This window comes from Arthroderma uncinatum (genome assembly GCF_011692745.1).
Source record: "Arthroderma uncinatum strain CBS 119779 chromosome Unknown scaffold1, whole genome shotgun sequence".
In the NCBI taxonomy this organism is placed as follows: domain Eukaryota; kingdom Fungi; phylum Ascomycota; class Eurotiomycetes; order Onygenales; family Arthrodermataceae; genus Arthroderma; species Arthroderma uncinatum.
Genome location: NW_022983863.1, coordinates 2,411,062 through 2,427,225, shown reverse-complemented (window position 1 = coordinate 2,427,225; position 16,164 = coordinate 2,411,062). Strand labels below are relative to the sequence as shown.

The window sequence follows — 16,164 nt, the reverse complement described above, 5'->3', positions numbered from 1 at the left end:
GACAGTATAGTTAGTCGTCTCAGGTACGCGATGAGCCTGGAGCGAATGGCATCGACTGTCACATCATGCAAAGAACCATTTGGTAGCGCCGTGCTAGGGTTAAATTGAGATCGCCAGCGTACTCCAATAGAATCCGCCACTGCGCCGAGTGGCTCCGGTGTCTCGTTAAATAGTCTCTTGGCCGCGCATTCTAGCCTTTGTTGCTGGTCAATTGCAAAGCGAACTGCGTGGAATCGTGGAAGGTAAATTTCGCTAGTTCTTCGGATGAAAGATCGAGCTTAAAAGCTTCAGATATATGCACGTGATGTTGTAGAGCGTGTGCCAGCGGGGGGATAAATAGGGGGGATGAAGCCGTGATATCATGTCCTCCGCGGTAACTGCCGTGAAAAGAGGATACCTTCTTCCTTATCCTGGTTTGAATGCTGTTGTTATAACCAGGAGCCGTTGAGGGTCCGTATTTCTCGAGAGACCCGAGTCTCAGATCAACCTGTTAAAATGGACTCCAAATTTTAACAGTGAATACTCCATATCACCCACTCTATTTCGTTTATTTCGTCTATTCGTTTATTCATTGTGATGGCAGCTCTCCCCAGCTGCGGAATAGCCCACCACCCGGGTCTGTGTCTTGTCTTTCAGCCGTGGAATCCCTTGCGTCATCTCGCCAGCCCCAAGCAACACAGTAATGTCTGGCCAGTAGCTTCCATTCTTCGATCTCGTCCAACATCTCCAGCCCAGCTACTCGAGTTTTCTCATCCTGGCTAATCCACTTTTCCCATATAAAATCTATATCGGCGACACCCTGGCCGCTTGAAAACCCATGGCTCTGTAAACGCTCTCTCTGGGCATGCAGTGTCGCATAGTGGTGCAGTGTCTGCAGCTGGATTCCACGAGCAGCAAGGTTGCTCACCATTGTTTTCCCGAACGGGTCGTCGGGCCGGATGGGCTCATAGATAATTAGTGCAAGAGGGGTAGTCGGTCGACACTCGGGCGAGAAAAGGGTGTTCGTGAAATAGGAAACGACGTTAACAGCATCTACTGGAGAGAGATATACGAGACAACATTCCGAGATCAACAGTGTTGGTATGCCTATCTCGATGTCCTGTAGCTGCGGGCGGCTCGGGCCGTCGGAGGACGTAGAAGCAGCTGAGAGAGTTCGTAGATCTATGGAGTGAACGTGGTAGAATTTCGAGTGGAATGCATCGCCATTGAGAGATGTGATCACCTCTTCTCGGTTTGATATGCGAAGAGCGTTGAGGAGGGGTGGAGAAGATAGGATCTTCGTGATCTTCGTGGTCGTGTTGTCCGCAAAGTCGAGCTCATGGTATATCAAGTCCAGCCCTGGATTTTCAGATAGCAGCCGAAATGCTCGAGTATCTGACCCTGCTCCGAGCGAGATGATCTGTTTCTTCGTCTTCGTTTCGTTTGCGGCTAGGAACTGTGTCACCAGTGTATCGATCGAGGTCGTCCTTACGTATGTTCCTGGTGGTGAAATGCGGCGGGTTAGCAAGAAGTCTCTCTCTTAAGGACGTGTAGCTTGCCAGCACGAGAACGAGAAATAACACGGAATAGTTTCATACCTCTGTTGATAATAGGATATCTTCGCACTTCTGACGAGTCTGATGCGAAGATAGTCGCGAATGGGTCGCGGAGATAGCCCAGTTCAACGGCGCTGAGTCTCGAGATACTGGCGTCATTGTCTGTTTGTTGGACCACCTTGTCCTTCGACGAAGCTGCTGCTACATGTCCTGCACCCTGATAGCCAGCTCTGGCTCTTCCCCGGCCTCTTCCGCCGCCTCTCCGGAGAGTATTGAGGTTAGGTATGTGAGAAGCTGCCATGGTCGAATTGTGTGTCTGGGTGACGTTCTTTGGCGGGGTCTAAATATGACGTCCGGCGGCTGTTTCGTGGTGGTTTGACATCATCGAGTTTCACAGGACACAAGATGATATTTCTCCGATTCTCGCCATGATGACGTAGAAAGGGCCCGTTGACAGATATTTTAATGATTAAATCTCTATACTATTCTAAAACTAGCATAATTATGCATAGATCATGAATACAAGAAGCTATTTCGACAAAGCGGGCAGCTGCTCGAGTTGCTGCTCTTGAACCATCTGAACAAGCAGTCCGAATGGAAGTTGTTCTTGCATGTTCCGCATCTCTTATTTGGCGTCTGCATGTTCGCCGAAATAATAGAGCAGCAGATAGGACATTCGCCTTGTCCCTTCAACGCTCCTTGGACGTTTCTTCTAAACGCAAGCAGCCCATCCATGAGATTGCCGTTAGAAAACAATATCACACCTTGGATCACCAGGAGCCAGCCCTTCCATTTCCTCTCGTCGACGGCCACTCGTGAGCGGCCAGTTACGATGGCTTGGTGTAGCGGGTACGTCGGGGGTAGTGAAATAGCGATGGATGTTGGAGGCGACTCCTCATCTATCTCAATGCTGCCTATGATCTCGGCGGCCTTTGAGGACACCTTGACTTCCAACGCGTGATCCTCACTGTCCCAATCTTGCCCCGAGTACCATTCGCTCACATTCTGTAACGAGTCTTCGATTATCAGTGGTGAAACCTGTGGTAGCGGTTAGCGATATCGTCCAAACCGTCCCCAGTGCAATTTATAGTCTTATACATACGTATTTTTGCGTCCACGTTTCCACCGGTGTCTTAAGCCGTTTCTTACAGTCCACCCACCAAGCCCTAGTGAGATTCGGCAGATACCTCAGAGCTAGATAGTATGTATGAATGAGAAGCCAGTGCATTTCCTTTTTAGGTGATTCGGCTTCGTCTAGCTCAAAGGACCGAATATCAAACTTCGAGGCATCGATTAGTTGACCTTGTGGAGATTCAAGGCAGTCAAATGCAAAATCTAACAGCAGGTTCAGGCATTCTTTCTTCTTTATATCTGAGCTGTAGCTCTCCTGCACGGGGATGGACTGAAATACAGATATGTTAGCGTATAGAGATATTGTAGCACTGGAAGCACATGGAGTAGCTTACTGAGGATGCAAAATGATCAAAAACCACCTTCCAACCAAGGAGGTAAGAGCGAGCTCTAAGCCAAGAATCCTCGTCTATGAAAATGTCTCTTAAGTGGTCCATTGGCGGTACCTCCGAGAGTAAAGACAGCAGCTCATCAGGCAAATTGACAACAGCTTTGGATAATGCCACATCAAAAGACAACGTCTCCTGAAGTTTTGGAATCACTCGGTGAAGTATTCCGTAAGTTGCACGCTGTACACCCCTGCTCTCGATAGTAAGGCTTGAAAAGAGTTCGTTGACATCAGAAAGGGTATCAGTATTGATTGCTGATAATTCACGAGATAGGAGATCAGTAGTTATGTTCCAGGGTTGGTCGGAGTGGAATGAAGGGTCTAAAATTATAGGTTAGCAACGTATACTTGAACAGAGTTGAAATATCGAGGCTCACCAAACTGCGTTAACAGGTTGACCATATTTTCTGTATGAGACTTTTGAGCTTCCTTCCATGCATCTTCAAGGTCTTCATTGCTGTCGTCGGTAGCTAGCTTCCTCAGGCAGTTGAACAATCGTAGCGAGAAATGGAGAACGGGAAGAAATTCGTCGGACATGTCGCCTTTACCCCATGATACGTTCAACATATCGAAAACTTCTGACCAGTGGGACCCATAGATATCTTTCATCAGCGGTAACACAGACGTCAACACTTTCAATATTTCTGAAACTATCCCAAGGCCAAATTTCTCGGATTGCAAACACACAACTAAGTGTTTTACTAAAAATACTAATCTCTGCATGGGTGTGCTCTTTGCAGGATTGTTTTCACCGTGAAGCAGGGAGTTGAGGGTTACCAGCTTCCGCAAGCCTTTATTTCGTCAGCCATAAAACATGGAAAGGAGCTAGGGAAGTAAAAACTAACCGCCAGTCTCATCGGTATCTTTCAAACCTGTCACGTCTGCCACTAACTGATTACACAGCCTTCCGGCAGGCTGAGTATCGATAATCGAGTCTCTATACCCAGCTACAGTTGCAATTATGATAAATGGGTCAGATGATCCAGATGATTTTATTGCCGTCTGTAGTGCGCTATTGGCTGACGGCATGGACCCCATAGCATCCCGCTCTGCCACAATCCGAGCAAAGGCCTCCGCAAAACGGTACGCTCGCGGTCCACTGCCTTCGATTCTCGATATATTTCTTTCCCAAAAGGACACAAAGGATCTCTGCCCGGAATCACCAGACGTCTCGGCTGCATATGACTTCTTGATCCACCCGTTCATGAGTATGCGAGCCTCGGAAACAATTTCTGTTGCTGTGGCCCGGGCTTCAGGGGTATGAAGGTATAAAATTGTCGTCGATCCGTCAATACTTAATTCGTCGTCAATAAGCTGGATGGCTAATGGAAGGTAGATAAAAATGCTTTCCAAGGATGGTAATGGAATATGCTCCATATCGATTGAATGCAAAATTTTAGTGACATAGTATGCAACCCGGAACGCCAGTGTAAGTTGGTCCCTGTCCCTTGGGATGGAGTGTAAGGTTTCTGAGCTCCATATTGAGTCGAGGATGTATACAGCTCCACCCAGAGGGCTCATTATCGAACATGCGTGTTTTGGAGTAACATCAAGGAATGGCTCTAAGGCAGCCTCCCAAGAGCTTTGACGAGGTAGCAGGTTAATTAATAATTGCGGTTTGTCATTCGTAGAGAATTGGCTAAGGAGCTCTTGCGTTAGGGTCACTAACGAATCAACCCTATTGAAGTAGTTAGTAAACCGACTTAAACCCAGATAGTATACACTCACGATAACGATTCGTCATCCACAACCATAAAATTCTTTTCCAAAACTTCAAGCGTTGGTTTAAGAGAATCATTTTCTCCCGTAATATTCGTTACCTCGCCCTTCAATGATTCGGCAAGTAATGCAACCTCATCATCGGAAGATTCAGTAAGATAGAGGAGTTTAGATATTAGATTTGAACCATTGGGACTTGCCACATATGATCGAATTGCTTCAGCGCTTTCTGTTGATAGTAATAAGAGCCCACGAAGAATCTCCATCGCCGACTCGTTATTTGACAGCATCTCAATTAAAGAGTCTAGGATGGTGGTTAGTATTGCAGGTCTCAGTTCTTTATTCTTAAGAGCTGCAGCAACATCCAACCAGGATTGGCGGCTCCCTTGAACGCCCCGATCCAGGATACCCATGACCAATGGTTTTAAAGTTGGGTTGGACTCTAGGTCGCGAGATGTTATGGAGGAGAATACCTTGCTTATTGAGGGTACGTGGGCGGAGGTTGGGAGAGCATTGTAGTATGTATCAATCACTTTCGTCAGGCCATCGTCAAAATATTTTCGGCCGCGACATGCAAATAGGACAGATATCAGGCGATCTGCGGAAGGCGACATAACCAGCCCCGGAAGGGTATCAGCAATAAACGAGTCGAGGACTTCCATTTTAGACATCGCCGAGGGTATGTTTGCCAGTGCCTCATCAATTACTGCTGCTGCCCCATACGGCTTCCCGTTTCGAGACTGAAGGAGCTGAAGGGAGGTCTCTATCAAGAGAATCGTATTGTCCTCAATAGTTTCTGCAACGAAACTTTGTCCCTCATCACTAGCAGTTTTAATAATAACACCGTGGCCAAGCTTAAAAAAGCGGCTTCCTTGGGAGCAAACGGAATCCTGGGACGTTCGGTACCGTTGGGATTGTTCTGGCTCGGATATTAATATCTTATCCTTTAGCAGGGCTGCTAATTTTGCCCACATAGCGCGCGTGGCATCGCAATCTATGATGCGACCAAGTGCGCTAGATAATTCGACACAGACCTGGGGCCCATTGGGGTCGTCGATTGTCCAGGAAACTCGCTCTTGATCTGCCGCAATGAATTGTTCCAGGATCGGGAACAGGTAACTTTGGAGAAACTCGAGGCGTTTCTCACCTTGGATTTGACTAGCCATCCAGAGACCTGTTTTGATATAAGCAGTCCAAGCCGCTAGTACATTTGTTCTCGCCTCCTCCCTACTCGCAACGGACTCATGAAAGGCATGTGCAATGGAAGATATAGATTTTGCTGCAGCTTCATCTTGCCCCTGAATTTCCAACACCTCCGCTGGGAGGGCTTGTAATAAAAGTTGTAAATCCGACCAGTATGAAGGATGGGCCCCTTGTGATCCAGCCTTGATATACCGCAATAGTTGCTTCCTGACGGGGGTTTTGGCAGAGTAATCTGCTGTCCATACTTGGGGGGATTTTTCAGCCAATGTTAATAAAAGCTCCGAGAACGTAGAAGCGGAGCCTCGCTGTGTTATCCCCAATGATTTTGATATAACACAAGAACTTATGATTTTCCAATTGAGGTAACCGATACCCTTTGACAGACAAGTTTGCAGCAGCTCGTATAATGACCGGCGGACAAAAGCATCCTCACTGTAGGAAAATTTCCAAAGATCCCGGCTTTGGAGTAGCTTTTTAATTGAATCTAAGTCCTGATCGAGTTTCTTGGCTGAAGCCGTGCCTGCTTTTAAATTAGCACCTTGACTAGGCGGCGATGGGGCGAAGGGGTTTCTTGATAAATACCTAGTAGCCTACTAAGTTCCTGCAAAGCCGTAGCAACCACCCGCGCGTATTTTGCCTCTGCATCATCTGGTCGTACGGTCCGCTCGTCGCTCAAAGTCAACGGGGTTTGCTGAAGCGTGGCATCCACGATAAATTCGAGTATGGACGACTGGTACACTGTCCATATTCCCTGCTGTTTATCCTCTGTAGGGAAGGCCCTTGTAAACGATTCTTGCGCAGATTTCTTGACCAGTTTATCGTTCTCATATAAGCCCGCGAGCCATGCGCCTATGGTCCCGCTGATGTATCGGGCAATGCGTTTCCCAGCGGTAGATACAATATATCCTTGTAGGCTATGGGCGAGCTGACGGACTCTGCGAGACGAATCTATGGAAGTACGCGGATAGACCTTGGACTAAAGAATTCACGTAAACACTACTATTCCATGATGCCTGGTGATTACGCACTAGAAGGGAAACGCACCCATGCCTCTAGCAACCCGTCGTCTAGAGGAACATTGCTCGACTCGGAACCGGAAATATGGTTTTGAAGTTCCTCTAATGCCCTGGATTTTGTAGTGCTATCCTTTTTCAAAAGGTTCTTAAACGTAACCACTATCTGAGGGTGAGGGATCCGTGATAGATCTGGGGGTTCATAGACATAGGATAAGGACGAAGCCGGTGTCTCTTGATCCCCTCCAGCAGTAGAAAATCCTCCGAATGAGCTGAGCGAGCTACCTCCAAACGCACCAGCGGCTGCTCGACTGCTCGAAGCTTGCGACCTGAACTTTTTCCCGCTCATACCTGCGGGGCAATCGATATAGAGAATTAAAATAAGGAAAAGCAAAGAGGAAACAGTTGACGAGGAAGAACAGGTTCAGCCAAATCCAGCCATCGTCCGTCTGTTATAAACTGCTCTGGCGCGAGATACGGTCCCTTGTCCGCGAGACGCAGCGTCAGCGTTGGATGTTGTTCGTATCTTCGTTGTCCCGAAGCAGCTCTCCGATATAAATCTCAGTGGGGGGAGCTCTCACGTGACTTGGTGACTGGACGCGGCTCTGCGGCGTTTCTTCAAAGGTGGAAAAGCGAAGAAAGCAAAGTGAACGAGATGAGAATTAGAACGACCTCCAGCAGGTTGACCAGCATCAATCTCCTAGGGTCCTGCGGTACTGCGTAGGTGATCCAAGATGGAGTTTCTCATAGAGTAGGTCGTGCATGCTTCTTCCGGTTTTCTGCTTCTGATATGGACTGCAGCTAACTACTATGCTTTCGACAGTGACCTCCCAATTCTCTTCCCCTATCCTCGGATTTACCCTGAGCAGTATGCATATATGTGCGATCTCAAGAAGACCCTCGATTCAGGGGGTCACTGTGTCTTGGAGATGCCTTCAGGAACCGGAAAGACCATTACTTTGCTCGCCCTGATCGTCGCGTACCAGCAGCATTACCCGGAACATAGGAAGCTGATTTACTGTTCTCGAACAATGTCCGAGATCGAAAAGGCTTTAAGCGAGTTACACGCATTAATGAAATACCGTTCCAAGAAACTGGGCATTGTTGAAGACTTTCGAGCTTTGGGACTCACTAGCAGAAAGAACCTGTGCCTACACCCCTCTGTGAAGCGTGAAAAGAGCGGAGCGGTAGTCGATGCTCGATGCCGAAGCCTAACCGCTGGGTTTATCAAGGAAAAGAAGGAGAAAGGGGAGGATGTCGAGCTTTGCATATATCATGAGGTCTGCTCCAGCGGTCAACTACGAGGGCTAAACTGACTTGTCACAGAACCTAGACCTTCTGGAACCTAGTAATCTAATCCCGCCTGGTGTATTCACGCTTGATGGCCTCGTTAAATATGGAGAACAGCACAAACAGTGTCCCTACTTCTCTGCCAGAAGGATGGTAAGCTAACTGGCGGCCTTTCAAGTTGCTTTCAATAACATAGTACTAAAGATATTCTAATAGATGCCATTTTGCAACGTCATCATCTATTCGTATCACTACCTTCTCGACCCGAAAATTGCGGAGAGAGTGTCGAAGGAACTATCAAAGGACTGCATAGTTGTGTTTGACGAGGCACATAATATCGATAACGTATGTATCGAGGCTCTCAGCATTGACCTCACCGAAGACTCTCTACGAAAGGCAGGTCGCGGTGCGAACAACCTGGAACGTAAAATTGAGGAAATGAAAAGTACCGATGCAGACAAACTGCAAAATGAATACCTAAAACTGGTGGAAGGCCTACGGGAAGCAGATGAAGCGCGAGAAGAAGAGCAGTTGATGGCAAATCCTGTTCTTCCGGATGATCTCCTGAAAGAGGCTGTTCCAGGAAACATTCGTCGAGCGGAACACTTTGTGGCTTTCTTGAAGCGCTTCATTGAGTATCTGAAAACCCGGATGAAAGTTACCCACACCATCTCCGAAACTCCGTTATCCTTTCTATCCCATCTCAAAGACTTAACTTTTATAGAACGAAAGCCTTTGCGGTTTTGCGCAGAACGTCTAACATCCCTGGTTCGCACCCTAGAGCTGGTGAATATTGAAGATTACCAACCGCTTCAAGAAGTTGCTACGTTTGCGACACTTGCTGCTACATACGAAAAAGGCTTCTTACTCATTCTTGAACCATTTGAGTCTGACACAGCAACCGTGCCTAACCCTGTTCTACATTTCACTTGCTTGGACGCTGCTATCGCGATACAGCCTGTATTTGACAGGTTTAGCTCCGTTATAATAACCTCTGGGACCCTTTCCCCGCTTGAAATGTATCCAAAGATGCTTAAATTTGATGCTGTCCTTCAGGAGTCGTATAGTATGACCCTTGCCCGCCGCTCATTTTTACCGATGATCGTAACACGAGGTTCCGATCAAGCACAAATATCTTCATCTTTCCAGATTCGCAATGACCCAGGAGTTGTCCGGAATTATGGCAATTTGCTCCTGGAATTCTGTCGTATAACACCCGACGGAATTGTGGTTTTCTTCCCATCATACCTTTATATGGAATCTATAATCAGCATGTGGCAGGGGATGGGCATTCTTGATTCGGTGTGGAATTATAAATTGATCCTTGTCGAAACGCCTGATTCCCAGGAATCGTCTCTTGCGCTTGAAACCTACCGCACTGCATGCTGCAATGGCCGTGGCGCAGTGCTTTTGTGTGTTGCCCGAGGAAAGGTCTCCGAAGGAATCGATTTCGACCATCATTATGGTCGTGCTGTGCTTTGTATCGGAGTCCCTTTTCAATATACCGAGTCGCGTATCTTAAAAGCCCGCCTCGAGTTCATGCGAGAAAACTATCGTATTCGCGAGAATGACTTTCTCTCTTTCGATGCTCTTCGACATGCTGCTCAATGCCTTGGGCGTGTCCTTCGTGGTAAAGATGACTATGGAGTCATGGTACTTGCCGACCGTCGATTTCAGAAGAAAAGGAATCAATTGCCCAAATGGATAAGTCAAGCAATGCTTGAAAGTGAGACAAATTTAAGTACCGACATGGCTGTTGCCACTGCAAAAAGTTTCTTAAAGTCCATGGCACAACCATTCAAAGCCAAAGACCAGGAAGGAATCTCAACGTGGAGCTTGGAAGACTTGAATCGGCACCTCGAAAAACAAAAACAAGAGATGGAAAAACAGCATAGCAACCAAATGGTGTGGACCGCGACCAATGGGGGTGCAACTGATACTAAGCCTACGGGCGACGATGAAGATTTTAACGCAGAACTCCTGGCAGATATCATGACATAAGGTGTATTTAGAACAGATGCCGGGGTAAGCTCTGGGGAGTTTGGGTGAGGTAATATGGACCTGCAGGATACTGGCGTTTGGCCTAGGATATTATACTTGATGTTCAAAATTAACTGGTATGAGATAGTTCATAAAAAAATATAATAATGTGCATCCATATATTTAAAGAGTTGAACTCTCAAAACAACAGTTCTTGGGCATTAACATAAACTATAGCTTAAAAACTCCAACGAAATGTATATGTAACAGATGATTAAACGCCCCCCTCTTTTTTTTAATGTCTATCCAATAGGAGCAAGCACATCGAATGCGCCTGTTCCTACAGTCCCGACTCTGCCCACAACAATCCTGCTGCTTGGACCGTTCAGGTTGTCCCAATCTCTTTCCAAAACAGCATCCCGGAGGAAGCGAACTGTCGTTTCGAAACTCATTTTCATCAATGGAGATGTGCTATCCTTGACAATACCCATACGGTTGAATGGGCGGTACCCACCGGCTTGAGTCATGACATCTGCGATGAGGGTCAAATGTCGATTGTCAACTTTGATGCCGTGACCCTCGAAAACGGCCCCAACCTCACTGACAATGGTTGCTCTCGCCGCCTCAACACCGTATAGCCCAAGCATGTGAGAAACAGAATTCGAGTATACAGAGTGCGGGTCGATGATGTCCTGGTAATCACGCATTGCAATCAAGTTCACACCTTCTGTTATCACATGTGCAGGTTCGTTCCGATCAGCTGGTATGTAGGCACAGCTACCAAGTCCAGGGATGAATTGGATCACGGATGTCCTGGCTGCATTTTCAACCAAGGGGAGAAGTAGAAGTTTCGGTGTAGAAATATCATATTGAAGTTGAATGGTGCAAGAGTTTCCGTTGGCCGAGTCGAACTTGAACTGGGTGAGGGCAGGGAACTTGCCCTTGAGAGCATCCACTCGGTCTCTGTCATTAGCCCGTCTGTTAGCTTTAGACGCACCGGAATCTTCCATATCAGTATCACTATCACTATCACCATCGTCGGCTATGGGGGCCTTTGGTTTGTTATCTGTGTCCTCGTCATCAGAATCAGGCTCTGGTGAATCCTGCCTTCTCATGATCTCTTGTTCGCCTTCATCAGGCGCTTCATACGAGGCCTGGCCAGCATTATTGCGTGACGAGTTTGCCCTCTTTGCATCATCCAAATCTTCATCGTCATTTTCGTCGTCATCTCCCCCATCACGGTCACCACGCCTAGCCTCCTCTACCACACCGACAGAGGTTCCAATCTCAGGCTGGGCAGCGGAGGGGCTCGACAGTGACTTTTCCGCCATTCTCTTTTTTAGCTCTGCATCGGTGAGCTTGATAAGGCGGGGAACAAATTTCTCCTCCAGAGTTCGAAGGACATCGCTGATTTGGATGGCATACTCTTCACAATATGCCTCAGATGGGAAGAAGTCCACCTGGATGTCATATATTTTGGCTTTTGCATGCCCTTGACCGGACGAGACACGTTCTCGAACCTTTAGTTTATCAATAACTTCTGCAAGAGTCAACTTGGTGATAGTTTTGGCAAACAGATCCGCAGTCTTTTTATCCGTCTCCTTATTTAGCTTCAATGTCATGGTTGGGGTCATAATGTGGTTGCTTGCTGTCATTACAATCTCCCTGAGTCGAGGAATACCAAGTGTGACGTTTTTGGCGGCGTGACCAGCCAAATGGAAGGTATTTAGAGTCATCTGGGTCGACGGCTCTCCAACGGACTGGCCAGCAACAATGCCTATAGCCTCGCCAGGATCGATAACGGCCTTCATGTATTTCATGTTCATTATCGTGGTAAATGCTTTCTTTGTGATCTCACCTTCAGATTTGCTTTTATCCTTGAGCAGGTTGTCGGGGTTGGATTTGAGATACTATATGTCATATTAGTTTCTGGGCGTGTATTTTTTAAAAGGATGCAACATACCTTTTTGAGCGCAGAAGCAAATTTCTCAGAAGTACTACCATAGTTAGCGCCAGGTGGAAAGTGAGCCAAAGCAGGGTCTTTGGCGTCAAATTTCCCTGACTTTTTAACCTTCTTCATGGCAGCTTTGTTCCAGTTGCTCGCTTCTTCGCTGTGAACTTTGCCCGAATCATTCACCCCGTTGACCTGAGATACCATTGACATGTAGTTTTGTGCCAAGAAGGTAAAATTGTCCAAATGCTTTTGCTTTGTGATATCAAGTCCATCCTCTCCGTACAAAAATTGCACTAGAGATCCATCTGAAGTATCCCGTACAGATGTATCGTACTCTGCTTTCAAACCTTCCATTCCCTTAATGAGACATCGCTGGAGATAACCGGATCGCGAAGTCTTAACGGCAGTATCGATAAGACCTTCTCTACCAGCCATGGCGTGGAAATAATATTCATGTGGTTTAATTCCTGTAAGGAAACGACCAAACACATAACCACCGGCTCCGATTTTGGTTTCATATGGCTGGAAGGAAGGGAGTGTTTTCCCGCTGATCATGACGGGAACACGACGACCTTCCAAAACCTGTTGACCTAAATTGCAAGAAATCAAATTGGCATTGACCATTGATCCTTTAGCACCCGAAACAGTCATTGCCTGCATGTTATTGAAGGGGAATGGCTTTTCGAGGCCACTAGGTAAGCAGGCCTTGGTTATTTCCGAAGAGAGTTCACCCGCGCGGGACTTGTACATTCCATCAAGCCCTGCGTGCTTGTCATCATCACGCATTACCTCCTCGAGTCGACGCCGAAGTTCGGAATCCTCGTCCTCAACTTTATTTTGATCTAGAGTCACATACTTTAGAGCGATATCGTTTCCTAAGCCATCCGCTTCCTGGATTAGTTTTTTGCGATTGACATTGCCCTCTTCTGTGAGACGAAGGTCATCCATCCCGCAGGTGAATGCACGCATATGGAGAACTTTTGTTAGTAGACGACCCAGAATTCCAATCAATTTACCAGCAACGATGTGGCCATAAACCTCATGAATAGAGTGAATGAAGCCGCCAACACTTGGACCGAGTTGATTTTTGTCAAGAATTCCTGATATCAGCTCTCCGTTCCTGAAAGTGACGTCTCCTTCTGCTTCGTCACCCCAGCGACTCCACGGCGTGGACGATTTACTGTCCAGGTTAAGGCCTGCCCGGTTCTCGGGCGTAATGTTCTTCAAGACTGTGCTTATTATTTGCTTCCCTGTCCAGAGTGGTTGGGGCTTGAAGATGGTAGGTGGCATAGTCCAGATTTTGTCCGATACAGTATGCGAATTTTCCGGCCGTAAGCAACTGTAAAGTAGCTGGTGGTAGTCATTCTCATCAAAGAAGCTGTCTCTGCAAGTAAGCCATACACCCATGGATAAATGATCCTGAATTAAACCACGAAGCGGCTTTCCGGATGTGGCCACAAGGTACTGGTGGTCAGTATCCGCAAGTTGCATAGCTTCGGCACGAGCGATTTCATTTTGTGGGAAGTGCATGTTCATTTCATCACCGTCGAAATCAGCGTTGTATGTGTTACAGTTGGCGTAGTGCATTCGTATGGTTCTCTCGCCTGTTAGGACTCTAGCACGATGGCCCATGATTGACGGTTTGTGAAGGGTGGGCTGCCGATTCATCAGAACGACGTCTCCTGTTGTGAGATGGCGATAAACTCTCTTGTTGCGAGAACGCTTGAGTTTCCAATTCGATGGCGAGAGAAGCAAGTTTGCAATTGCAACTCTTTCATCCACAGATTTGAATTTCAAACTGACCACCTGTCCAAGCTCGTTTTCAACAGCCGCTGCGCCCGGGTATATATCTGGTCCATTGATCACAGCTTGTTTCAATTCCCAGTAATTGTGATTTGTTACTGGTTCGGGGTACGTCAACTTCTTTGCAAAGACAAGAGGTATACCGATTTCGTTTGTTTCGATGTTAGGGTCTGGGGAGATAACACTTCTGGCTGCAAAATTGACACGTTTTCCCATCATGTTTTTTCGGAAGAGACCGTCCTTCTTTTCTAATCGCTGTTTTATACCATCTTCGTTTGGCGCACCTAGTCCCTGAGAAGGATTCCGATCCCGGTCGATGAGACTGTTTACCGCGTCTTGAAGCTGGACAATCGACTGGAGCAGATCGCGGTAATCACGTATTCTCCTCGACGTCCCTGTCGTATCACCCTGTCTTTCCCTGCTAATCTGGTTGATCTGATCACATAATTTGATAATCCTGCCAAAAGACGTATTTTGCTGGGCCTCCATGATTTCATTTGGGCCTTGCTGCGCCGCCGGTCGGAACTTGTTTGGGGGAACGAGGATGTTTTTAATAAAAAACATGTTGGCACTAACATGAGAACGCTTTTTTACAAAAGGGCGAGAGTCGTATATCAAGTCGAGGATCTCTTGTTCCTTATCGAAAAGGAAGTGAAGAGAAGCATGAATCTCCGAAGAGGGTACGTACTGTTGGGACTCGCCCTGATCTGCTTGTTGAGATACTTCGGTCTCTTCAACATCCATGAGCACAGCATTACCCATTGAAACCTGCTGCTCTGCACTGAGGTCCTCGTCGCCGTCTGGTGCCACCGCCGACTTCACGGGTTTCTTCGCATCTTTCCCCCTTTGGGACATCCGATTTGCTTCTTCCATCAAAACAAGTGGGTTAGGTATCTGGAACCCAGCTTCCATCATAGCTATTCTGGCCTTCTGGGGAAGGGATTTCCGAAAGATCTTAGAATACTTATCGCGGCGGTAGGCTGGAGAGATCCTGATATTCAACTAAGTCAACACGGCCATTATAATAGCCAACATAGAGGGATTGGAGACTAACCCTGAACAGGACGTGCACTTTTTGGCAGCAGACGCTTCCTTCAGAAAGTCCCGCACTAAATTCCGTCGCATTTCAGCCGCAGTTGGATCTTTCACAATTTCCATGTGAGATCTGCTTCTCTTCTGAGCTGGTAAATTGGCGATGCAGCGTTTAACGTATGCATTTCTCCGCTGCATCAAGTCGACATCGTCCTCGTCGTCACTATCGTCGTCACTTGAATCGGCTTTATTGCGTGCGCCCTTACGAAGTTCCATATTCCCAGCGATATGCGCTTCTTCAATTAGACCATACTGTAAAAGTCGCAATTTGCAAGAGTAATTGTTGATTTGGGCGCGGGACATCCTGAATCGATGACAGTATATACACTGAGCTCTGAGTAGTCGATAGAGCTGATCAAAGAAAGTAACATTGTAGACGTGAACTGGCAGCTCGACGTGCCCAGCATGTCCGGCGCAAGACCAGGAATTTTGCCGACATGTAGAACATCTATAACACATTTCGTTAGTGTTCCCCCGTCTTTCCAATACCTCAATGAGGAGCCGTAGAGCATAACATACATATGATCACCCCATGCGCCCAGAGCTGCATCATATAACCCCCCCGGAACCGGGTTATTGAACGAGTCCAGACTGGGTGTGTTGTAGATTCGCTTGACTGAAACCGCCTTTATCTCGTCATCGGACATGACTCCAAAGTCAATTCCGCCGATGGACGACGAGACGGGGATGGCAAAACTCGACATCGCTGCGAATTCCTTCCGTACTGTCCTGCGTGGAAGAAAGAGCAGCGCTGTCAGCGGCTGTGGTTGCTGGTTGCTCGCGATATAATTTTTTTTTTTGGCTTCGCAGCAACTTGAAACTCAGATAAACTTTTTCTGCCGCTTGGTACCGTCTTCAAGCTTGACGGTGGATTATGTAAGCCTCACTCTCTGATAAATTTCCCCAGTTAAAGAAAATACATTTATTCTTTGCCTATATGTTGGACATTCAAGCTAATTTGTTAAGAGAAAAAGCCTGAGGTATAACCTACGATGACCTCTTAGATACACGGAGTTTTCGTAGGCATATTCTACCTAGTCCTCCCACGTATACTCT

At 47.1% G+C, this 16,164-nt stretch overlaps 3 protein-coding genes across 3 annotated transcripts; 1 reads left to right on the top strand and 2 right to left on the bottom strand.

Annotated features, from left to right (window-relative positions):
* Positions 1-568: 568 nt before the first annotated feature.
* GIQ15_00740 (putative RING zinc finger protein) lies at positions 569-7,338 on the bottom strand (the record flags this gene model as incomplete). Its single annotated transcript, XM_033548157.1, has 10 exons — positions 569-1,518; positions 1,578-1,745; positions 2,300-2,573; positions 2,638-2,937; positions 3,002-3,375; positions 3,432-3,845; positions 3,900-4,732; positions 4,783-6,496; positions 6,571-6,952; positions 7,021-7,338. 10 exons carry the CDS (start codon positions 7,336-7,338, stop codon positions 569-571), a joined length of 5,727 nt encoding a protein of 1,908 aa, XP_033409108.1.
* Positions 7,339-7,723: 385 nt separating this feature from the next.
* GIQ15_00739 (DNA repair helicase RAD3) lies at positions 7,724-10,280 on the top strand (the record flags this gene model as incomplete). Its single annotated transcript, XM_033548156.1, has 4 exons — positions 7,724-7,740; positions 7,813-8,269; positions 8,316-8,432; positions 8,496-10,280. The coding sequence occupies 4 exons, from the start codon at positions 7,724-7,726 to the stop codon at positions 10,278-10,280; spliced, it is 2,376 nt and encodes a 791-aa protein (XP_033409107.1).
* A 281-nt stretch (positions 10,281-10,561) lies between these two features.
* On the bottom strand, positions 10,562-15,812 carry GIQ15_00738 (RNA polymerase I largest subunit; the record flags this gene model as incomplete). Its single annotated transcript, XM_033548155.1, has 4 exons — positions 10,562-12,169; positions 12,223-15,007; positions 15,071-15,360; positions 15,435-15,812. 4 exons carry the CDS (start codon positions 15,810-15,812, stop codon positions 10,562-10,564), a joined length of 5,061 nt encoding a protein of 1,686 aa, XP_033409106.1.
* Between the last annotated feature and the right edge of the window lie 352 nt (positions 15,813-16,164).